The sequence below is a fragment of the Chelonia mydas genome, chromosome 10, assembly GCF_015237465.2.
Source record: "Chelonia mydas isolate rCheMyd1 chromosome 10, rCheMyd1.pri.v2, whole genome shotgun sequence".
NCBI lineage: Eukaryota > Metazoa > Chordata > Testudines > Cheloniidae > Chelonia > Chelonia mydas.
Window position 1 is genome coordinate 23,408,672 of NC_051250.2, and position 25,104 is coordinate 23,433,775.

Below are 25,104 nucleotides of genomic sequence, written 5' to 3' on the forward strand. Positions count from 1 at the left end.
AATGGCCATACTGGGTCAGACCAAAGGTCCATCCAGCCCAGTATCCTGTCTACCGACAGTGGCCAATGCCAGGTGCCCCAGAGGGAGTGAACCTAACAGGTAATGATCTAGTGATCTCTCTCCTGCCATCGATCTCCACCCTCCGACAAACAGAGGCTAGGGACACTATTCCTTACCCATCCTGGCTAATAGCCATTAATGGACTTAACCTCCATGAATTTATCCAGTTCTCTTTTAAACTCTGTTATAGTCCTAGCCTTCACAACCTCCTCAGGCAAGGAGTTCCACAGGTTGACAGTGCGCTCAGTGAAGAAGAACTTTGTTTTATTTGTTTTAAACCTGCTACCCATTAATTTCATTTGGTGGCCCCTCGTTCTTATATTATGGGAACAAGTAAATAACGTTTCCTTCTTCACTTTCTCCACACCACTCATGATTTATATACCTCTATCATATCCTCCCTTAGTCTCCTCTTTTCCAAGCTGAAAAGTCCTAGCCTCTTTAATCTCTCCTCATACGGGATCCGTTCCAATCCCCTAATCATTTTCGTTGCCCTTTTCTGAACCTTTTCTAATGCCAGTATATCTTTTCTGAGATGAGGGGACCACATCTGTACGCAGTATTCAAGATGTGGGAGTACCATGGATTTATATAAGGAAAATATATTTATATATAAGGACAATATTCTCTGTCTTATTCTCTATCCCTTTTTAAATGATTCCTAACATCCCGTTTGCTTTTTTGACTGCCACTGCACACTGCGTGGATGTCTTCAGAGAACTATCCACGATGACTCCAAGATCTTTCTTCTGATTAGTTGTCGCTAAATTAGCCCCCATCATATTGTATGTATAGTTGGGGTTATTTTTTCCAGTGTGCATCACTTTACATTTATCTACATTAAATTTAATTTGCCATTTAGTTGCCCAATCACTTAGTTTTGTGAGATTTTTTTTGAAGTTCTTCACAGTCTGCTTTGGTCTTAACTATCTTGAGCAGTTTAGTATAATCTGCAAACTTTGTAACTCCCTTCTCTTCATGTGTCAGTACATTTATGCCTTTACCTGTAATTTTCACTCCATGCATCTAAAGAAGTGGGGTTTTTTATCCACAAAAACTTATGCCCAAATACATCTGTTTGTCTTTAAGGTGACACCTGACTCCTCGTTGTTTTAATTTTTAGCTAAGTCATATTGCATCCACTATTTTAGAGATTTGTTACATGGTACTGTATGATCTCCATTACCCTATGCTACCCAGGAGAAAAACAGTCTTACTATGGCATAGTGTTTCCTGTATTCTACACGGTTATCCATATCAAGCATAACAGATCTCATAGTAAAACTACCAACTTATATATCCTGCTACAGTAGATAGGCTGTCAGATTTTAAAAAGGCAGGCAGGCATTTTATTCACATAAATTACTTAAAGCCAACTGATACTTCATTTTCTTTGGAGCATAGTACAGTAAGTTGTACTGGAATAGTTTCTAAGGCTTAGCATTCTTTTATGCTGCATGGGTGACATTTCAAATGAGTGCTCATGAATTTTGGAAAGAAAGAAGTGGAATGTGACGCAACACATAGGACTGAAATATGACAGTCATTCTGAGAATTTACTCTGAAGACAATGAGAAGTAAGTGTTCCTTGAGTGGTATTTTTCCCTAATTAAGCACCAGCGTGCAACCAGTTTCTACCGTCACAGGACTAAGTATAGGCAGAATTTGTCACCAATGCATCAGTGCATTTTCTATAATCCACTCATGGAGAAATAATGTAGGAAGGGTGATATAGGACTGGAAAGACTGTGGGGCAGGGGACAACCTTCCAAAAGTGTTAATTGCCTTTGATAACGAAGTACCACCTCATCAGTATTGTATAGATATTCTTATAGCAAGTATTAGAAGATATTGCTATCACTCCAATAGCTTCTACCTCTTATAAGACAAACTGATACCGTTTTAAGGGTGTTAGCTCTAAAAGTGTGCCAACATTAAGGAGCCTGGCCAAATTAGGGCAACTATTTTTGATAAATTAGATGTCTAGCACTGACTAGGGTGACTATGGAGAACTGCCAAGTCCAACAATTCACATGCACATAACTGGGAAATCCCATATACTGTATACAGTCTTTGGACAAAAGCAGGAGAGTTACAAGGTAAAGTAGCTGAACTAAAAAACACTTCTAGAGTATCAAAAACTGAAACTGGGTACAGCTGACACTTCAAAGCCATTGTCAAAAAAACACATGCTAACTGAGATGAGGTATTTGTTCTGATAATGCTAAATTACAAACCAGAAAACTCTGCTACTGGAAATTGGCTGCTAATCCAGCAACTATTACCCACACAAGTAGCTCTCTTGACTTCAAAGGAAAAATGCCCCTATTTGCAGTAGGGTAGAGTTTCAACAATAGCTGCTGCGTTTCATGTTTTAGGATCTCTACAGTAACTCTGTGTTGGCCAGTTTCTTTTTTATTACAGTGAAAGTCCAGTATTTTGGAATACTTTGGCCTGTAGACAATGTTAGTGAGAGAAGACTCAACATTTTTAATTATAATGATTTTATAGAATAACTTTTTTGAACCTTTGGATGCTGTATAAAAATACATGTTATGAAATCATAAAGTCCCAGTCTCATTTCCAGCCCCTCCCACCAGCTACAGCTCTTCCTACTGGTGTTTATCTGGAGGCAGGAAAGGAATCTAGAGTATTGGACATACTGGGCCTGTAAAAAAATCCTTGGATGTGGGAGGGTCTGAAATGTATATCAAGTTGAAGCAGATTTAATTCTGGACCTCAGAAAGCACAATGTGGCCTTAAATACACAAGGGTATTTTTGTTATTGTTGCTTTTATGTCTTTAAGGTCCTATTGACCCTTCCATGGGTGTTTGTGCCATTGATGCCAACTGGCAAAGGGATCGCTGTTCTTTACAAGCAACTCCTCTCTAAAACCTGACAAACTCACTACATACATTTAATCTTAAGGCAAAAATCATCAGAGAGAACATATAAAAAACAATAAAGGGTCCTATATACTTAATAAACCTACTGTAAGTCAACTATCAGACCTATGGGGCCCTGGTAGGCTGGAGTCCTTTCACCTTTTCCCTCCAGGTTTGGGGTCCCCTAGCATCAAAAAGTCCTGTCCATTTGCTGAATCAAAAGGAAGATCTGTTTCAGTTCAAGGTCAACTTCTTACACAAGCCCTTTTGAATCTCTGGAAAAACCCAGTTTCAATCAGTATATGTAGCTTCTCTATTGGGTGGTACCTCTCAGGCATTGTTTACAGTCTCAGTGACTCACAATCACCAGCCACTACTTTTAGTTCCTGGAGGACTAAAATACTGTCTAGGGTAGCAATATTTGTCACATATAACACCAGATTTTTCATTGGACTTAGAATTTTATAACAGTTTTGAGTGCTTAGAACTACTATAAATGAGATCCCTGCTTTCCCAAGTTGGGCACTCAGAAAGTGAGGAACCGCCCTTAGTGGCCAAGTGTAAACATTTATTTTAATTTAAGTTTAGCATTACCTAAGAACTCTGTGGCAGAAGCAGGGATAAGAATCCCTCTCTCTAGTGCGGCAGAGAACTGGTCTCGACCATGAGACTCTCCTTTCCCTTCTAGGAAAGTCTCCCAGGCTCATGACAGGTACACAACTTCTGATATACATGAAGCGGGGTCCCACAGACAACAGCCTCCTTCACTACACAATCCTCTTTCATCCCCACAGAGGGTCCAGTCTACACATTAAATAAAGGAGTGGCTCTGTTGTAAAAATAGTATGTGATCATATAATCCTATACTGTATCATAATACATAGGCACAGAGGAGCCAAATTATGGTTGCACAGGAAATATTAATTTGGACATTTCCTAATATTTTGAGTACTTCACTTTACAGCATTGTTTTCTTTTGAAAGTTTTTTTAAAAGCAAAATGAAAAAGAAAATAATCCAATACATGGAAACCCCCCCTTTCCCCCAGGCCATCAGAGTTGAGACCTGGGATACAGCACTCAGCTCCAAGACTGGTTCCCCAACATACCATTCTCAGCCCCTGTTAGGCTCTGTTTCTGGCATCCTTCCCTGCTCTAGTACAGAGCCCCAGGCTGGTTCCTATAGAGTACCCAGCCACCTGCCAACCCCAGCTCAGCTCCATCTACAACAACCTACTACCTGTGATTCCAACTGCCAGACTGATATCACTCAGTCCTTTTATAAGGACTAAGTCTGCATTAAGATATCACCTGATCATCTTTAGTCCTGCAACTTCAGGGTGGGAAGCAGCTAATTGATTATGAGGTGTATTGCTGGCCCCATCCCTCCTTAAAGAGGCCAGTCACCCTATAACACACAGTATGAAAACTTTGATAATCCCTGCAGCATTGGAGGTGTGTGTGTGTGTGGAGAATCAAAAACATTCATTCTTTTAATTGTAAAGATTGAAATTGACAAGTAAAATACAGGGTTCTGATTCCCTTCCAGTTATATCAGACCAACTCCAGTTAAATCAATTGACAGCCCAGGGTGTAAGTGAATTACAGAACTAGAAAATTCAGAAAATGCTGTTACAGCCAAATTCCCATCTCTCCCACAGAAGGGAGCAGAAGACAGAATGGTTTCAGAGTAGCAGCCGTGTTAGTCTGTATTCGCAAAAAGAAAAGGAGTACTTGTGGCACCTTAGAGACTAACCAATTTATTTGAGCATAAGCTTTCGTGAGCTACAGCTCACTTCATCGGATGCATAATTAAAGTGGAAAATACAGTGAGGATGTTTTTATACACACAGACCATGAAAAAATGGGTGTTTATCACTTCAAAAGGTTTTCGCCCCCCACCCCACTCTCCTGCTGGTAGTTGAAGTAACTCCAACTAAATTCACTTAAATATAGGCTACATAGAATAGAATCTTGCTAACCAGTGTTTCTCAACCTTTTTTGCTGGTGACCCCTTTCACATAGCAAGCCTCAGAGTGCGACTCCCCCCTTATAAATTAAAAACACTTTTAAATATATTTAACATCATTATAAATGCTGGAGGCAAAGCGGGGTTAGGGTGGAGGTTGACAGCTCGTGACCCCCCATGTAATAACCTTGCAACCCCTGAGGTGTCCCAACCCCCAGTTTGAGAATCCGTGTGCTAAACCATGCTCTTCAGTTTGCACAGAAAATTGACTATCTTTCCCTAATTCTCAGCAATAATTTAAAAGGTGATACAGTAATGTGCTTAATATGACTAAGAATTATTTTCACTTCACATTGGCCCAGTCTGAAAACACAATCAAAAATAATCCTTGGTACCATGAGCACTCACACTGAAGTAAATTGGACTGTCTATAAGTAATAGCTACTAAGCTTTTAGCATCCAGGCCCTGTATTACAGTAAGAGTATTAATACATTATAACATTTTAAAACTTTTAAAACCAAGCTATCATTGTCAAAGTAATAAAATACATCTTCTTATCAATAATCTTTGCTTTCCAATTGTTTATTTATTTGCCTATTTGCAAAATTCCGTTGACAATGGGTGAAAGCTTGCACTGTATTATGTATTTACTTGCTGTATTAATACTTGATTAAAGTTAGGTCCTGTGCAACATTTTGGAGGTGTACTTACTTAGTAATTTCTTCATTTAATCCAGATTTTTTCGTGTTATTATATCAGTTAGATGTTTTAGTGCACAGTGATAAATTATGCTTTAGCATGTTTGTCTGGTGACTGTAATTAATCATATCTAAGTTACTGTAGATATTAACTCTTTTTTGATCCTTCATTCAACTGTTATAAAATTAAAATATTTTACCCATTGGTCTCAAAAAGCACCTAAATTTCTGCCACATTTCCCTCCTTATCTTTTTCTCATAACAGTAAGTTATTAAAGTTGCTAAAATGTTAAGAGTAGCTTAGCTGTGTCATTTCATACTTTCATTATGTAGTGTAGCTGAGCTGAGCTACACTGCATAAACTGTACTTAAGCATATCAAACAAAAAGGCAGGTGATTATTAAAATAACCCTCAGATAAATCCTGCTTGAGTTACACAAGCATTTAGCCAATAATAGAATTATACAAGTAATTAATTGTTTTCAATGGGATTATTCACATGAGGAAAGAGAGCAAGATTTACAGAAAACAAAAACACACAGTGTACTTTCCCCTTGTATGTTGGGAATCTCATTTTAGTAGTCTGAACAACACTTTTGATCACATCATTGCCATGAAAAAGTGTATTTTCAAATTAACCCCCCCCCCCATTGTTTTACAATGCTTACAAGTGTATATATATATATATATATATATATATATATAAATTCAATAGTATATACAATTTTTCTAAGCTGCCAGCTACCAGTAATAAGGAAACAGAATGCACTCAGTACAAATATCATAAAGTCAGTTTAATGGTGTCCCAGGCTTAGATTACAAGGGTTTTTTTTATATAGATGCTTCATTATTCATTATTACTCCCCTCTTGTGGGTTTTGTCTTCAGCAACAGAACCTAAGAGCTACTTTCTAGACTGGATGTGTTTTCAAAACCAATGTTTGTTGTCACTGAGACTCAAACAAAGGTTCTTTTCTTGGAACACATATACAAAAAGTGAGAGAATAAAGGAGCTCACTAAAATAAAAAGGTATGTGAACTTTTTTTGTTGTAATCAACTTAACTTTTTTGTATTTTGGTTTAATAAAGGCAGAAGAGGTTCGGGTTTGCTGGCATACAGCAAACAGAAACAAATTTGAGAGCAAGAGGCTCATCTGAATTAGGTTGCTTTGTTTCTTAATTAAAAAATACTGAAGATAAATGGAAAGCAAACAAGTAGGTAAGTGGCGCAGGCGAGGACAGTCCCTCTGTTATGGGACTGGATTTTGTACAGCACCTTGTTCAGTGCGCCCCCAGTACGGTCCCCCTGCAATATAACTAATCATCCAAAAATCCTATCCACCCTTCCCAGCACATCCTCCACCAACTAGTCCAAACCCCGACCCGCACCTCTAACAGCCTGGTCCCCTTTCCCTCCCGCTCTCCTCGCTTAACTGCCTGATACCCTATTCACACCCCTCCCCCCAAGAAAACCCCAGCCTGGTCCCCCCAACAGCCTGGTCCTGTTCCCTCAAACAGCCTGGCCCCCTACTAACACCCCTCCTCCACCCCCACCCACTCTAGCAGCCTGGTCCTCTCCCCCCACCTCGGGCCGGACTCTTTTCACTGTGACACCCGGCCGCTTCTCCCCACGCCCCCCGCGCCTTAGCAACCGGTCGCGCCTGGCCAGCGAGGCCGAGCCCGAGCCCGCTGCCGCCCCGCCCGGTAGGTCCGTGGGGCCCGCGGAGCATCCGGCTCTACTCGGCGCGGACGGCAGGATGAAGCAGGTGGGCCCTGGCGCCCAGTCCTGGCGCCTCACCCAACGGGAGGCGAGCGGGGCCTGGGTGGAGGTGCGGTGTCAGTAGGTGAATGGGAAGTGGTGGTAGGGTGGGGGGAGGTGTTGGGGGCAGAGGGAAGGGGGTGGTAGGCTGGGGGGGATTGGGGTGTTGCGGGGGCAGGGGGAAGGGGGTGGTAGGCTGGGGGAATTGGGGTGTTGCGGGGGCAGGGGGAAGGGGGTGGTAGGCTGGGGGGAATTGGGGTGTTGCGGGGGCAGGGGGAAGGGGGTGGTAGGCTGGGGGGAATTGGGGTGTTGCGGGGGCAGGGGGTGGTAGGCTGGGGGGAACTGGGGTGTCAGTGAGGACTTGTCTCTTTCTCCGTTGATGTCTGGATGTTGGGGGGTTTCTCTCTCCAGCCGTTAGTGGATGACACTGAGGATGTGTCTCTTGACTTTGGGAATGAAGAGGAATTGGCATTAAGGAAAGCAAAAATCAGGTAAGTACTTTAGAAATTTAGTGTAAATTACATGATTATTCCCTTAAATGCCATATCTTAAAGCAGGAATCTGTGGGAAAGCCACTGGTTATGCTGATAGACAAGCAGAACAGGAAGATACTCCTCAATGTGCATGAAAACTAGCTGTCTGTCTTTCCTCCTCACCAAACTGCCCCAGGAATTGTTCATGCCTTGAGTCAGGATTCAAGCATCGCTTTGCCCGTTCTTAAGCCTCTTCAAAATTATATGTATCACGCAGAAAATATGCATCCTTTCTTTGCTTTGAACAGTGTGTTAGCCTTTAAAATCCAGCTCAAATGAACATTCTCTTTTTCCATAAATTTTTTTTGTATGAAATGATCTTGTTGAAAACAAAAGGTTCCTATTCAGGACACTGTTCCAGCCCTGAGGGAAGGCAGACATCATTTACTGGCACCTTCTCTTCATCTAGTTGTAAAATGCCATTTGCAGTACAATTGTCACCTAGTGGGGAGAACAGCTTGTCATACCAGATGACCAGACTTTCCTTTGTCATGTAATTTGACCTGTTCTTGTAAGTTCAGCTGTTAGGTCAATAGGTCTTTTCCAGTACTATCTGATCCATCCTTTTGGAGCAGAGTAGGTTTGTTTTCCCACAGTATCCTAGTGCTTTGTCCATTCTTCATTTAGATGTCACAATATATGGAGATTTCATTACTTTAGTTAGGAGACTGTTCCACAGTCTCCTAGAGCAATGCCAAGGTTTTTATTATGCCAACAGGAATAGAGGTATACACAGTACTGATGAAATGATAACCTTGTGCTTTGATTTGTATTACCTTCCCCTCTCTTTTCCACAAACACAGCAGGTGTTGGTATTGCTTATTGGCATAAATGGGAGAATGAAATTAGGGAAAGATGCAAAGTGATCAATGTGTCCTAATTCACCTACTTTCTTTAGTATTATTTCCTCAGGGATCAACCTCTCTTCTCAATATGGCGATAAAAATCCGTCTCATTTGCAAAAAATTCTGTTTTAAATTACAGAAATGTGATTCCTTAAGCCATTCCCATGGAAGCTTATTTTTGTGTAAAGGAAAGAGGATGGAAAACATCAAGGATCTAGTCAAACTTCAGTTTGTTGTGATTCAGAGTATCAGAATGGTATGCAAGCCTCCTCCTTGATTTAACTTCCCCTTTATCTCTGCTTCATGTAGTTTGAACTCAAAATGGTGCTTATACAAACAATAATCCATAGTAGCCTGTGCATTTCTGGTTCACTGATGGTGTATCAGGCATTGCTGGGCCGTGAAATAGAGTACCTTTAAATACTGAAGGGCATTGGTGTCCCAGAAGAGTAGAGTAGCCAGTGTACTAAGGCTATGTCTATACTAGAGACCTTACAGCGGCACAGCTGTACCGATGCAGCTGTGCCGCTGTAAGATCTCCTTTGTAGCCACTCTGTCCCAACGGGCGTGAGCTCTCCTGCTGGCATAATTAAACCACCCCCAACAATCATGGTAGCTATGTTGGTGGGAGAGTGTTGCCTGCTGACATAGCGCTGTCCACACTGGTGCTTGTGTTGGTGAAACTTACGTCATTCAGAGGGCTGTTTTTTCCCCACATCCCTGAGTGACATAAGTTATGCCGACAAAAGTGCTAGTGTAGACATAACCTAATCACTTTCTTAGGCTTTCTCTCTCCTCTTTGCTATCTCTTTAGATTCTTTCTTTCTTTCCCTTATACCACCAAAGTTAACTGTCCTATCCCCGGTAGTTTAGAAATGTAGGGCTGGAAGGGATCTTGAGAAGTCATCAAGTCCAGCGTACTGCCATGGGGCAGGACCCAATCCAGTGGTTTTCAATCTATTTACCATTGTGAGCTGCAATGCAGCTTTCTGTGTGTTATGTGGGCCGCATCCACACAATATATATACTATTTGTGTGGCCCTGAGGCTGTCACATGGGCCACAGCCATGTGCTGATTAGGCCGCGGGTCGAGAACCACTGCAATAAACCTAGACCAACCCTGTTTTTAAAACCTCCAATGATGGTGATTCCACAACTTCCCTTGGAAGAGTATGCCAGAGTTTCTTATAGTTAGAAAGTTTTTCCTAATCTCTAACCTAAATCTCCCTTGCTGCAGATTAAGCCCTCTGCTTCTTGTCCTACCTTCAGTGGATATGGAGAACAGCTGAGCACCATCCTTTTTATAACAGCCCTTAACATGTTTGGGGAATGTTATCAGGATCCCCCTCAGTCTTTTCTTTCCTCAAGATGAAACATACCCATTTTTTTAACCTTTGCTCACAGGTTTTCTAAACCTTTTATCATTTTTTTGGCTCTCCTCTGAAGTCCAGTTTGTTCACATCTTTCCTCAAGATTGTTGACCAGAATGGAACACAGCTGAGGCCTCACTAATGCCGAGTAGAGCGGGGCAGTTATCTCTCATGTCTGACATACGACACTGCTGTTAATAAATCCCAGAATATTAGCCTTTTTTGCAGCTGTATCACATTGTTGATTCATATTCAATTAGTGATCCAGTATAACCCTCAGATCAGTTTCAGCAAGACTACCACCTAACTAGTTATTCCCCATTTTCTAGCTGTGCATTTGATTTTTCCTTCCTAAATGAAGTACTTTGCACTTGTCTTTATTGAAATTCATTTTGTTGAATTCAGACTAATTCTCCAGTTTGTCAAGGTCATTTTGAATGAGAATCCTCTCTTCCAAAGTGCTTACAACCCCTCCCAGTTGGGTTCATTTGTTAAAATAAGCATACTCATGTATAGGCATACTCTCCACTCCATTATCCAATCATTAATGAAAATATTGAGTAGTACTGGATCCAGGACTGACCTCTGCAGGACTCCACTAGATATACCCTTCTGGTTTGACAGAGAACCATTGATGATTACTCTTCGAATATGGTCTTTCATCCAGTTGTGCACCCACCTTATGGTCATTTCATTTATAGTCCAGCAACTACTTTCAAAAACTAAATGTGGAGTGTTAAACAGGTCACATTTTAGTTTTTAAGGGAGAGAATTGAAAGGGCAGACTAGTGGACAGGGAAAGTGTTAGTTTGCTTTATTTTTTGTTTTTGCTTTTCTGTTTAGCAATTTCTCTTTTTCTCAGATGAGCAAGTCATGGTAGCTCAAGTTTGCTTACTTGATGGCATCAGATACCACCACAGCTCTAGGAATAGTCCAATGGTTAGCATGTGCTTCCTCTGCTGGGTGCACAGCTGCAGAGTACCTCAGCAGTAGATATGAGATAGCTGAGTGGAGACTGAGGAAAAACTCTTTTCATATAATCCTGAGATTTTCATTAATAGGCAAAAGATAATTACTTTGACGATACCTCACAACTGCCCAAAAGGATACTTTCATTTTTGAGATATTTTTGCTATACCACATTTACTACTCACTCCAGCGTTTTTTTTTCTGATGAAAATGTACCAGACACAAAATCAGCTTTGCCTGCTCTTACCTTGATGGAACGGACTGAATTTATTCAAATTAAAAAAAAAAAAAAGGTGGCAGCCTAGCCACTACAGACAAGATCAATTGTGCAAGACTTTGCTATAATTAAATTTAAAAAGTGCATTTGTAGGATGAGTAAATGGCCACTCTGAATGTTGCAAAGTTTTAGGAAGGTATTTTTCTCAAAATATTCTTACAAACAACTGTGGCAAATTGATTAACAATAGATTAAACACATCATATGTATAAATAAAGAAGTAGAGTCCAGATCCAATGCATATTGAAATGAGTGGAACAACTTCTACTGGCTTCAAAATGGGTGTTGGTTGGGATCCCACCGTAAAAGAAAATCTAGAAGAATTGGCTCTTAGATTGTATTTTCTAGTCTATCATTACTTATTCCAGAGGTTTTAAAATAATAATCCCTTGAAAGCTTAAAATGAAATTTTCATGGGAACAAATTATTTAACTCCATTTAAAGCAAGGTAAGTTGCTCACAAGTGCTTTAAATGCTTACAAAATGTTCCTTAATAGAAGAGCTCCTTTATTTAAAGAATAGGGGCAGGGGAGTAGATTAGTCTGTTAGGTTTCCTGTACAATTCTAAGACTAGGGGCAAATAAAAATAGAGCAAGATTTGAGCCTTTCAACCTTGACATTGTTTTTAATTAAATGATTTCACTTCCTCCTTTAAACATCTGTAGCTTTTTTTTTTACTGTTAATCTCAATTTAGACTCTTTACAGACACACTAATTCTACTTAACATTGTCTCCATTTCAATTTGATAAATAAACCTCATTTTGCATGACTTATTCAATCATGTCTTTTGACCACTGCTTATAGGTTATACCCTTCTCCCCCAATTTCTGTTTGTCTAGTCCTAGAATGAACTCCTCAGGCAGGGACTGTGCAGGGACTTCTTTGTTCAAAAAGCACATAGCATAGGAGCTACACCAAATAGACAAAAAATGTATCTGTCTTGTCTCACCATTGCATCCACATTTTTCCCAGTGTTGATGGAGGTAACTACTTCCCCTTACTAGTTCCTTCTCCTCTTCACATTTACTCCTGGTTTTCTCCTCTACATTCTCTTGTGCTCACTTACATTTCGCCCCCAGCCACATCCCAATTCCAGATGCCAGAGAGATGTGCATGAATTACACAACTTCAATTTGGAAACAGAATTACTCAAAACAAACAGAACAATCATGTGCGTAAACCAAAGCAACTCCATGATTTTATCCTCCTTTCTATTTACTCCCACATTTGTCATGTCAGGTTTTAAATTTATGTCCCAATCTTATGCTCTGATCTATGTGAGCAGATCACCATCAGTGGGGCTCTGTGTAGATACAAGGGTCTGCCTGCCTAGACCGAAACACAGGATTGGGGCCTTAGACTGTAAGCTATTTGAGCTAGGAAATGTATTGTCTGCAAAGAGCAATGCAAACCTAACAACACATAGCAATGATGCTATATAATCATTTTCTGAAAATGAAGTCTTTTATTCATAAATCAAATACAGCAGCAGGCAATGTAAGTTTCCCCATGCCATCCAATCAATGCATTCTAGTCTCACGATACCATCTTTGAAGTGACCTGCAAAGGAAAATTTTGCTTCTTTGTAAAGAATGCCTTTGATTTGAGGTTATTTTCTGCTTGTTTCATCTTAGAAATAAAAGGAATCTGAGGTCTGTCTTGTTTTGCTGTAGTTCTTCATTAGAGGACCAAGAACATTCGGTAGCCATTAAATTAAGGGGTAGTTCTGTTAATCCTTAATAAGAGCTTTCAACTTCAAGGTATTTGAATTTGATATTTAACAAGAGAAAATTTAACATTCTGAAGAGAAAATATTTCCCTTTTCAATCTGATTTCATTTCCTACATAGGTGTCAACCTACTTTTAGTTTAGTTTTTCATTTGACTGCAGTCTTTCCTGTTTTTCTTGGAAGACTGGATCTGAATTTCTAAATAAAAAGTAAAAAAACAAACCACCAAAACCCTTTTGAGCCCTGCCTTAAATAAAAAAAAAAGTAAATACCCATCACAAGAGCCTGAGAATTAAGTATCCCTGCTTACTATTTACTAAGGGGTTGTCTATATTCACTTTTTACACCTATTTAACTACATTGGTACAGTTGCCTAGTATGGATGCAATTAAACTGTATGAAGGTGTAAAACGTAAGTATATAATTTTTCAGTAAAGCTAATTCAATAAACGCCTTTATATCAGTATAACTATGTCCACACTAGGGAAATGCACCAAATGTAACTAAATTGATCTTTCTACCATTTTAGTAAAATGGTAGAAAAATCAGTGTAGACAGGCTCTAAGACTGCCTTCTTTGATGGCCATTGTCCACTGAGAATTGAACTGAAATTGCCAAATTAATTTATAATCAGTCATTCAGCTATAAGTCCCCGATTCTGCAGTGTGTAGTTCACTGGCAGACTAGTGCCCGTGTGGAGCCCAGTGTATGCCATACAAATGCAGGATCAGAGTGTGAGATGGTAAGTTTTGGTTACTTTTGCCTGGTACTGGCTTTGAATGCGTGAACTAGAGCTAAAGGGTCATTACATTTTAAATGTCTCCTGAACCATCCTATCTCACTTAGTTCTCTGCCTCTAATACCAAACTCTAGCAATCACCTTAGAAAAATCATGATGCTGTTTCTTTGAACTGCATATTAATATGAATTGGCTTTTTTGTTTACTAATTACATTGGCCTCTTCTGACTGTCCTTGTATGTCTAGAGGGATTTTAGGAAGGGCTGTTTCCCGTTGCAGAAATGATATTGAATTAAGTATAGATAAATACCATTTACCTGTGAATGGATTTCAAAAGGTATACATTTCACTTTGTTCAAAAGGGACACAGGTGTTCTGGCTTAATGTTTTACCTGCTTTATAACACTTTTTTGCTTGGGAATATTCTGTTAAAAATCTTATTTAGATAGGAGGAACTAGAAACTGTCAATTGCAGCTCTGAAGCAGAAGAGTGAACAAGTCAACAAATGTATTCCCAGAGTTGTTTTTTTTTTTCTGGTGCATAAATGAGGAAGTAAATTACTGTACCAGATTAATTTAAAGATCCTTTGGCATAAACAGAAATGGACTACACTGAAATACAATAATGTGGAATTCTTTAAGCTTCTGAGAGGTTTTTTAAACAATGGGGTGCAAGTTATAATATACATACATATGCACACATTCACAAAGAAGAGGAGCCTGGAACCCTAGCTCTGTGAGTAAGTTCTTGACTGACTAAATCCTTGTAAGGTGGTCCATGTGCTACAGGCCAACTACTTAGTCAATAGTATTTGCTATCAGCATGACTTATATATCAACTAAGATGGGTAAACACACTTCAGTCACTGTTTCCCAAGTAGAAAAAGGTGTCAAAGTCATAAGCTAGTGAAGAATATGCTGAAGTCATTGAATAAAATATTACACTTTTGCTCAGCATTGTCTGATATGGCAATACAAGATTGACAGGGTTACCATGGTGGGACCTTCAGAAAAAGCAGAAGGCCATCACTGAGCCAAATATACAGTTTGTTTTCGTTTATCGTAATCCTACCTTCCTGTTTTTTTTAGCCACAGGCTTCCATGGTGAAAAATAAACCTAAGTGCCCTTTCAACTAATTATGCCACTTATCTTTGTGTTTTACATTCTGAACTTCCCACAAAGAGGAAACCAAGTGTAGGTGTTGTATATAAAAAAACACCCAATATATAAAAAAAGAGAGAGACAGGACACATTAATTTGCGAAGAAGTCATAAAGCTGTAGAGCATGTCTCATAATCTGTAGAGAGACAGCATTTCGTGGCATCACTTCCTTCTCAACATCCACTGCCTTCTTACCAAAACTCCTGCAAATGACAGTATATGGTGGAAAAATAAAATACATTCCTAATTTTAACAATTGTAATGGGACCTATACTCCTGGGAAGTGAGGCAACAATTAACTTGCTTCTTTAAAAGTTGCTTAAAGCTGCTTGCTGAGACCTTTGCAGGAATCTAGAAGGGACTACAGTTGTTTGAGCTATGGAGAATCAGTGACTCCCCTTCTAAAAGGGAACAGAGAATGGCTTGGGGAAGTGAAGCAAACCACAGCACTGTCTAAGGCTAAGGGAAGCCTAAATACTTGTCCCTTTTTGTATGTATCCACATTTGAAGGGATTTGCTTTGCTTGGCCCTGGAAGAGGAAGAACACTTTGTTTGTAATAAGTAACTGCCACCTGAAGAGCCTTACCCAGTTTTATGTTTCATTTCCTTGCGGGGTGCCTTTGTCAGATTAACACTAATAAGCCTCCAATAAACAGTTTTTGAGTATGGTGTAGAAATCCTTAGTCCAAAGCCAGACCCAGAATTTTCAGTACAAATAGTATATTCAATATAGAGTCATGGAGTTTAAGGCCAGAAGGGACCATCAGATCTAGTCTGCTAATGTAATGCTAGCTACCAACACAACTCAACAACTGGAATTAGATCAAAGTATTACAGCCCACGGAAGACTAGACTACTATGTGCCACAGGCAGAGAACTGGAGGAACCTAAGTGCATCATTGTCTCCACAGTGGCAGGAGAATGATTGTGAGATATACCTAGCTAATCCTGGCAAGTAACCCGCACCCACAGCTGCAAAAGAAGGCAAAAATCCTCCAAGGTCACTGCCAGTCTGACCTGCAGAAAAATTCCTTCCCAATCCCACATAGGAGGATCAGTTAAACCATGAGCATGTGAGCAAGAACCAGCCAGCCAAGCACCTGAGAGAGAATGTTTGGTGTCATCTCAGAGCCCTGTCCCTCCCTGTCCCATCTCCAGCCGTGGTCATCCCTGCTGCTTCGAAGGATGCTTCTTCCAGTGAACACCTATCAAAGTCTGGGATCAGAACATCTCTAAGTCCTGGTAGCACTATTAACACCCTAATGTCCCTCAACATTAGTACAGCTAATACATTCCAGCAACTGGTCTATTCTGGCAGCCGTTACCCACCACTTATCTGCCTGGTTTTGCTCCATCACTAATCTTTATCAGCACAATGCACCTTTTATGTGAGGCTCTCCTTGCTACTTACCACAGCAGAGTAACAGTCACTTGCCTTTTTGGGCCATTTAATTAATGTCACAGGTCTTCCCAGACATCCCGGCAATGACTGTATAGCTCAAATGCCCTACATTTCCCCATATTGAATTGCTGTTAAAATCAGAAAGTGTGAAACGTACATTCCTCATTATTCCTACTGGAGTGAAGTTGACACACGTTACAGATCTGCAATAGCAATTCAGTACTCCCAGTTTTGACAATTTCCAATGTAATCCTGTCTTTACACAGAAGCTGCTCAGAGGAAGGGGGGGAAAAAAAAAGCTTTAATCTGAAATTTCATGTGCTTAGTTGTAAACTAGAAGATGGTTTCTGGAAAGTTTGAGGTTAGTGTGGGTACAAACAGAAGAGTGATTAAATATCAACTCATCTGTTTACCTGGATTTGTTCCCAGTGTCGTTCTTGCTTTTTTAATAAAGTGAGTTTCTCTCTTCTGTGAACACTGCATTACCAGTTGGTTCTGGAGGAATGAAGTATTCTATTCTGGCTAGCACATCATAAACAATTCTTAACTAAGTCTTGACTGCAGGAACTTTGACTGGTGCGGATTAATGAGCCAGAAAAGCTTAGTTTTCAGATTCCATGGCAAGTTTGCTGGGCTGATAGGGGAAAAAATGTCAAATGATTTGATATGGAAATTAACATGGCATACCATAGTGCCATTTGAGTGTAACTCTCTGGCATAAACATATGTTAATCATATACTTTTGAAAATACTACTATCTACAAAAATGTATCCTTGCCCACTCCTAACTAAAACTTAAACATCACATTTGGAACTCAATGAAAACTATTGCATTAAGGCTTTACACTTACTTTTTTGCAATCTTTTACTTTAGTCAGAGTTAATTAATTTAAATGTTAACATCTACAAGACTTCTAGTATGTCAGCTCATTTCTGGAAGTAATCATTTTGGATAGGACTTATTTCATAAGTTCATCTTCACCTCTGGATAATATCAAATCACCCAGCCAGGTATTTTGATCTGTTAATATTACTGTGTCTTGCTGCTTAAGTTTTGTAAATACTTGGTTATACTAATTAATGGCACCTTTATAGGGACAATTTCAACATTTTATATGCAGGCAACATTGTGAATTTTATGTTGGAGATCCACCACTGGGTCTACTGCTCACCCTTCTTGCTACATGTCAGATTTAAGTGTTGGCTATTTCTTATTCATTTAAAAAAATAACTTTATTTAGAGGATCAGTAAAGATATACAGGAGGGGTTCTCAAGCTGGGGGTTGGGAGGTTATGACATGGGGGGGGGGTCATGAACTATTAGCTTCCACCCCAAACCCTGCTTTGCCTCCAGCATTTATAATTGTGTTATTATATATAAAATTATAATATATATAATTTATAAGGGGCGGGGGTCACACTCAGAGGCTTGCTATATGAAAAGAGTCACCAGTACAAAAGTTTTGAGAACCACTGCTATACAGTATTTTTGCTATACCTTGCATAATAGCATTAATTATTAAAATGGGAAATTGGACTAATTATTGATTAACTGTAACAAATTAGCTGCCTTATTCAGAAGGTGAATTGTGTTTTTCTGGCACAGGGTGGTGATAGGTGAAGGCCTAAAATGGAAATGCCTTCAAAATTAATTGGCAAGCTAACACTGAAATCAGTATATGTGCTAATTAAATATTAGTCTGCTACCTTGCAGATGGAAGCTGTTGAGTAAGCAAGATAAAACATTCCTCAATAAAACAGCATTCGTGCTGAACAGGACAGATACAATTTCACCTTCTTTCCAAAGGGACAAGATTAGTTTAAGTGGCTGGGTTTTTGCTTATATCAGCTGAACAGGTCCAACTAACCATTGGAGCTGTAAATTGGGCTCAAGGTCACACACTTCATAGCTTGTAGAGGCCAAGCTTATTGTATACACCAGGGACTCCTTGCATTCCTCCATTCTCTCCCACAAGCTCCTTCTGTGCCACACTCCTATCCCCTTCTCTTTCAGGGTTCCCCTGAAACTCTTCCCTGCCACCCCCATTTCCACCTTCCCCCCCATGCCAGGGGCTATGTATCTCCATCCTCCACCGCAGCAGGGATTTTGTGTGCCCTTCCCCCCCCCCACCCTCCTCTGCTTCCTGGGTCTCTGTGTACAACCCTCTTTCCCAGGTCCTCCAAACTCCCCCACCACCAGGGGTTCAGTCCCCGATTAACCCCGCCACCTGTACCAGGGTCCCGCATTCTCCCCCTTCTGCCAGGGGCTAAGTGCACCCTCTTTCCCATACCAAGGTCTCCCTAGTCCCTCCCAGGATTCTGTGTGCCCCTGTTCTCACCAATATGCCAGGGGACTGCCTACAACAAATGATAAAGAAACTAGATTTTTTTGTTCTAAATTGGGGGAAGAAGGAATGTTTATAGGTAATAGGCAGCACAGTCTTCCTTTTAGTCTTATGCTGAAACTTAGCTAGTGGGAAAACTATGATTGGTTTGTTGAATAAGGGATCTACATCCTATCACATGCATTTAAGTAAATATCACATGTTTTTCAATAGCATTTCATGAACATTAAATTGCAACATTGGTAAATATTGTAATATGTTTTGTCTCTTAAGTTAGTAAGTGTTCTGGATTGTTTTTCTAGGCATCCCCTGGCTACTTTTTTTCACCTGTTTTTCCGAGTGAGCGCTATTGTTACCTACTTGCTCTGTGACTGGTTCAGCAAAAGTTTTGTTGCCTGTTTTGTCATTATTCTTCTCCTTCTGTCCTTTGACTTTTGGTCGGTTAAGGTAAGAACATTCTGAACGAATAATGAAGTTTAGAAATAGTCTGTTTATTTCTTGATTTTGATTTTTCTTAATGACAAATACAGTGAAAAATAAGTGTCAGATAATCCTGTACTGCTCTTCCTTTATTAAACTTGCTGAACAGCTTTGTTTTAAGTAGATGGAAGCAGCATTTACATGTTTTAGTACAAATATTAAGGAAGTTACCTCACCTATGGTAGTCTTGTTTATACTTTGCCTTTGGAATCAGGTACGGTAGCGTTCTATGCCTTAGTGATCTTTACATTCAATTTAAAGAGCAGAATTCATTGATGAGCTCCAAAAAGGATGATAGCTATAATACCAGGGCCTTTGAGATTGAGAAGCTGTTGATGTAGGAGGGGGAAAAATCATTAACATAATTTTTCATTTATACATTTTTTAAAAGCCTGGAGTCTAGGCACCCTGAAAGTTTAAAGAGAAACCATAAATTTGTAATAACTTCAGAATATAACCCCATAGCTTTAATGCAGTTCTAAACCAGTTAATAATGGAGAAAATGCAAAGGATCAGAGAGAAGGACTAAGGCACTGATTTTACAATCAAATCTGTGTGGGTAGATTCTTGTGCCTGCATGGAACCCCCACAGAAACCAGTGGGGCTCTGCATAGATACCAAGGATCACTGAAGTCCTGATCCTACAGTTTGAACTGCAGAAGACAGCAATATTGCCACTAATGTGATGGGCCTTCTGAATTTGACCCCATCTTGTAGAAAAGTCTAGTGATAGTGACGGGAAAATCTGTCACTACTCACTAGTTATTTGAAAAGCAATTTTAAAATGAAGACAAACTGGCGAAAACAATCTTTTTCTGCCTGGTCATGATGTCTTAGAAAGCTTTGGACTACTTTAAAAAAACACCAATGTATTTAAATTTTTGGTCAAAGAGATAAAAATTGATCTATATGTTAAGTCTAGGATTTTTTTTTTTTTTTTTGGTCTGGGCAAGAAAAGAAGCCTAGAAGTGAGAAAAAGTTACCTGAGCTGTAAAGCCTGTGGATGTCCCTACCTCCATATGTGGCTTTCCATTTTACTTCAAAAGTTACTGAATAAACATTGTTCCTGTATTATACTAAATTTAGATTATATTTTGATTTTGGGGAGGGCCTTTGGATGCATTAAAATGGGCAATTGAATATATATGTTAACCTCGCATTCAAAGATAGTCTTAGAATGAAGGGAAAAGGGAGAGAAATGGAACAAGGACTGGTATGTTAGTTTATAGATGCATGTTGATATAATGAAACATTTGTATAGTAATGATTCATATGTAAAAATTAGTGCCTAACTTGTTTGTGAATCTTTGTTACTTGCTTGTTTATAATGAATGTTCCTGTTTCCTGTCTGTTCTATATCCTTTTGGATTTTCCCCCTCACATTCACAATGTGACTGGGTGTGCCCCAGACGAACTTAACTAGCTGAATAACTCCTCTTGTAATTGACTTGGGAGAAACATTTTTCCACTGAAATAAAATTGCATTGCATTAATGCTTATATTAGAACCGTATTATAATGCTCTATAGTTCATTGAGCTGTCACCACACACCCCTAAAAAATTTGGCATAACTCTCAAAACTTTAGCAGTTGACAAAAAGGATCTAGTCTTTCAGAGTCATGTTTGTGAATTTTAAAAAAAATTACCTAGTTGATTTATGGAAATAACTGACTAACTCTGTCTCTAGAATGTAACTGGAAGACTCTTAGTTGGCTTACGTTGGTGGAACCAGATTGATGAAGATGGAAAAAGCCACTGGGTTTTTGAAGCAAAAAAGGTACTTTTAAAGTAAGAACTATAGTAAAACATTATCCATGTTACAATGTATAATGATAAACAGCTGATAAGTAGCGATGATACACTATTAAGTGTAGTTAATTCTAGACTTTTAAAGTTGTGTAAAGGATATTTTTATCCAGATTTTACAGCTCTTGGGGTAAATTTACAGAGCAATATTAAAGGAATTGAGAGCACATTTGAGGGTTTTTTCATAGCACTAAACTTTTGTTGTGCTACAGTTTCAACACTTTGACCTTGGTGACAACAACAGGACCTGGTTTTATGACATAATTTATATAATGTTATTGCTTGTAGATTTACAATTTCTATTTCCTGGAGAGAGAACATCATGTGATAGCTATTTGCCCACTCCTGTTACTGATGGCAGTTCTGTACTTAAACTCAAGAACTGTGCTGGAAATGAAGGTTACCTATCTATAACCAGAGTTCTTTGAGATGGACTCTGCATATTAACATTCCTGGGTGAAGCTCAGACAGTGGAATCTTTTCATAACAGTGCTCACGTATCCCTCCTACCTCTTCCCCTTGCATTCCTGAATGTACGAGGGCAAGGTTATAAAAAGGCATATGGTACCTTTTGCTACTTCAGTTCCTTTCACCACTTCCTCAGACTCAAGATTCTATTAAGATTCCAAGGAAGAGGAGAAAATAGGTGGGGAGTGTCCATCTCGAAGGACAGGTAAGTAAGAGGATACTCAAAGAAATGAAGGTTACTATTCCATTTATGGAGTACTGCTTGCCAAACTATCTTATAAGTGGGAAGTGCTAACTGAAGCCAAGGCCAGATAGCAGTGTTTTGTAAATGTATGTATAGAGCTCCAAGTAGCAGCCTTACAGAAATGTAATTGGAACATGGCTAAGGCATGTTATGGAAGTAGTGTGTAACCTATCTCCAACAAGAGATAGAATGGATGCTTTCCTCAGTTTGACAGATGTGAAAGTTGGATACCACCTTGGGCATGAATCTAGAATTAGAACAGAGCATCATCATATTCTTGTGAGAAAGAGTGAATGGAAGATCAGCCAGAAAGAGCACGTAGTTCATTCATTTGCCTAGCTGCTGATCTGGCTACTGTGAAAGCCATTTTAATATATAGAAGGAACAGAGAACAGGCTGCTGTAGGTTGACAGGGAGGCTTCATTAGCTGCATAAAGACTAAATTGGGATCCCATGCTGGTACTGGTGGATACAATTGGGCAAGTCTCTTCATAATTATCTTTCTAGGCCTGATGGGTAGCTTTAGCTGCTACGTGAACTTTTGAGGATATAGAAAGACCTGAAAGCTTTAATTGAAGCAATTATTCAAGAACAGACTTAAGTGGTGCCAGTGGTAGTGTTTAGCTGTTTTGATGTGGCGGGGGGGAAGAAGTATCTGGGGATATCTGCAACAACTCATCCAACCTTCTCTTCTCTCGTGGACAGATCTGAGAATAACTAGCAGGAGCCTTCCTCTTATTCCAACCTTAGAGGCATTTGGGCTTCCATAGTAAAGGTTTTTGCGGTGCGGATGGACAGTGTAGAAACAACTGCCAGCTCTGGAATAATCTTCAGATCTGAAGTGATCTTCAGAACTGGGGATGACTCTTAGGCAGGGATTTACCCTGACCTGAAACCTTAGTCTTTGATTTAGAAACCGATGTTTTGATCCAGATCCGAGAGATTGGAGGAGTCTCCTGAATAGGATTTGGCTCTGCTAACAGGAGTTGCCTTGTCTTGCACTGTGTTTCTCGGAACCAAAGTACACCAATATCAACATTTTTCAGAGTTCAGCATCGACTGTCTGAGCGCTTAAAGTTTAGATCAGGTGATCTGCCCTGGGGCAGAGATCAGAACCTTATGTATAGTATTTTTCATCTTCTCACTCTCCAAGGTGTCAGAAGCTGACACTGGCCTTTTCACCTTAGATGCAGGACCCGTTGGATGAGTATGATCCAGGAGGTATTGCAGTCAGAGCTGCTTGAAGTAATAAGGTTTGCAGCCTCTTCTGGTGCCCCTTGTGTAGTTTTGGAGAATGATCCTCTCTGCAGGCCAAGTATAAATGCTCTACGATAGGCATCATATTCCAGGAACAGTGCTGGACAAAAGCACACCTTATGAAGTCACATCTCTTAGTTTTCAGATCTGCCATGGAACTGGAATTGAAGTCTCAACTAAGAACAAAGAATAAAAAACTAAGTTTAACACTATACTAAGCTAAGGCACTGCATTTTTTTTAAAAGAATGATTTGAGTGTGATGGATCCAAAGAGATTCATGTCAGGTTACTGCCCTGTTGGAAGAAACTGAAGTGGTAGAGGGCACCCTGCCCCCTTTACAATAGGCTCGCCTTCAAACATTCTGGAATGCCAAGGAGTGCATGAGTGTTCTAACTGAGACTGCTATGAGAAGGTTCCAGTCTGCTGCACCCACTGGTGTATCCCCAGAGTGGGAATATGCTGAGGACATGCTATAAATTTTCCTAGCAAGCTCCTGGGGTAAAGATTCATCAGTGTTTCCAACTTGGATGCTATAACTTTTCTGACCGTACTGGATTTAAGTTCTGTAAAAAAGCCACACTCTTTGTTTACAAGACCTATGCACTGAATCTTTACTTTGCAAATAGTGGAAGGCTTGCTCTAGTTAAACCATTGCCTCCCTTTTTGTGCTTCACTCTAGCTCTTCATACATTCTGGATGTTTCCACTTTCACTCAAGACAACTCAGCATTTTTGTAGATTGAAAACAATCCTGTTTGCGCATACGAGAACATGTTAAAGTCAAATTAGTACTTTAACTAGCGGTAGTGTCTGAGTTACCTCTTCAGGAGTCAGCTCAGACATGGCTCTGCGTTACCAAGTTAAACAGTAATCTTGAAGGATTCCCTTCATATTTAACAGAGAATGAAGTCTGCGTGGTGCTAGGCAGGACCTTCGCTGTAAAATGTATCAAACATTTAATAGTAAGTTGTGCAAATAAAGTGAAATCTGTCATTGTTATACACAATTTAATAATAGAAGACGTGGCTTCCATTTCATGATTTCTAAATTGTAGAATGTTGCAAGCTTAAACATATAGGATGCCAATTTATTCTAGATGGCTTTCCAGATAGTTATGTCATTGCTCATTTGCAGTGGAGCATTTTACACAGCATATGGTATGTCTAGAGTAGACCAGTGGTCTCCAACCTTTTTACGCACAAGATCACTTTTTGAATTTAAGGGCAACCCAGGATCTACCCTTCCCCGAAGCCCCCCCACCTCCCTCCATTGCTTGCTCTCCCCCACCCTCACTCACTTGCACCGGGCTGGGGGAGGGGGTGTGGGCTCTGGGCTGGGGCCAAGGAGTTCACAGTATGGGAGGGGTTCCGGGCTGAGCCTGGGACAGGGGGTTGGGGTGAGGGGTGCATATGCTCTGGGAGAGAGTTTGAGTGCAGGAGGGGGCTCCAGGCTGGGGCAGAGTGTTGGGTGCAGGAGGGATTATGGGGTGCTGGCTCTGGGAGGCGGGGAATTAGGACTGGGACAGAGGGGTCGGGGTGCAGGAGGGTGTATGGGGTGCTGGCTCAGGGAGGAGGCTCAGGGCTGAGGTGCGGCCTTCTGCTGGACAGCGTTTACCTCAGGCTGCTCCTGGTCGGCAGCACAGTGAGGTTAAGGCAGGCTCCCTGCCTGCCCCAACCCCATGCCGCTCCCGAAAGGGGCCAATGCATGCCTGTGGCCCCTGGGAGGAGCGGGGGTGGGGGCGGGGGCATGTGGCTCCACACACTGCCCCTCTTCAGGCACCACCCCCGCAGCTCCCATTGGCCAGGAACAGGGAACTGTGGCCAATGGGAGCTGCAGGGGCAGTACTTGCAGGCAGGAGCAGCGCGCAGAGACCCCTGTCCCCCACGGGGCAGTGCTGGATGCTTCCGGGAGCCGGGGCAGGCAGGGAGCCTGCCTTAGCGGCAGCCCCACTGCCCCCCACAGAGATTGCGATTGACTGGGAGAGTCTCTAGTATTGACCAGTCGATCGCGATCGACCGGTTGGTGACCATTGGAGTAGACTGATCTGTGCTCCTAGTTTTTTCCAAAATCCAAGGTGAGGTTAAATATGAGCCAAAATGACACTGAT

The 25,104-nt window shown here is 40.5% G+C and overlaps 1 protein-coding gene across 4 annotated transcripts in view; it reads left to right on the top strand.

Annotated features, from left to right (window-relative positions):
- Window positions 1–7,151: 7,151 nt before the first annotated feature.
- Window positions 7,152–25,104, top strand: part of TVP23A (trans-golgi network vesicle protein 23 homolog A) — a 32,010-nt gene continuing 14,057 nt past the window's right edge. For 2 of the 4 annotated variants that reach the window (XR_006284100.1, XM_037911066.2), the window contains exons 1-4: window positions 7,152–7,440; window positions 7,782–7,861; window positions 19,045–19,189; window positions 20,910–20,999. Coding sequence is in view for 2 of the 4 variants with exons in the window: in XM_037911066.2 (XP_037766994.1) it covers window positions 7,369–7,440; window positions 7,782–7,861; window positions 19,045–19,189; window positions 20,910–20,999 (387 nt within the window). In the remaining 2 variants the exon portion in view is untranslated. The remainder of the gene's footprint in view (window positions 7,441–7,781; window positions 7,862–19,044; window positions 19,190–20,909; window positions 21,000–25,104) is intronic. The other 2 variants (XR_006284101.1, XM_037911067.2) reach the window with 1 other exon arrangement.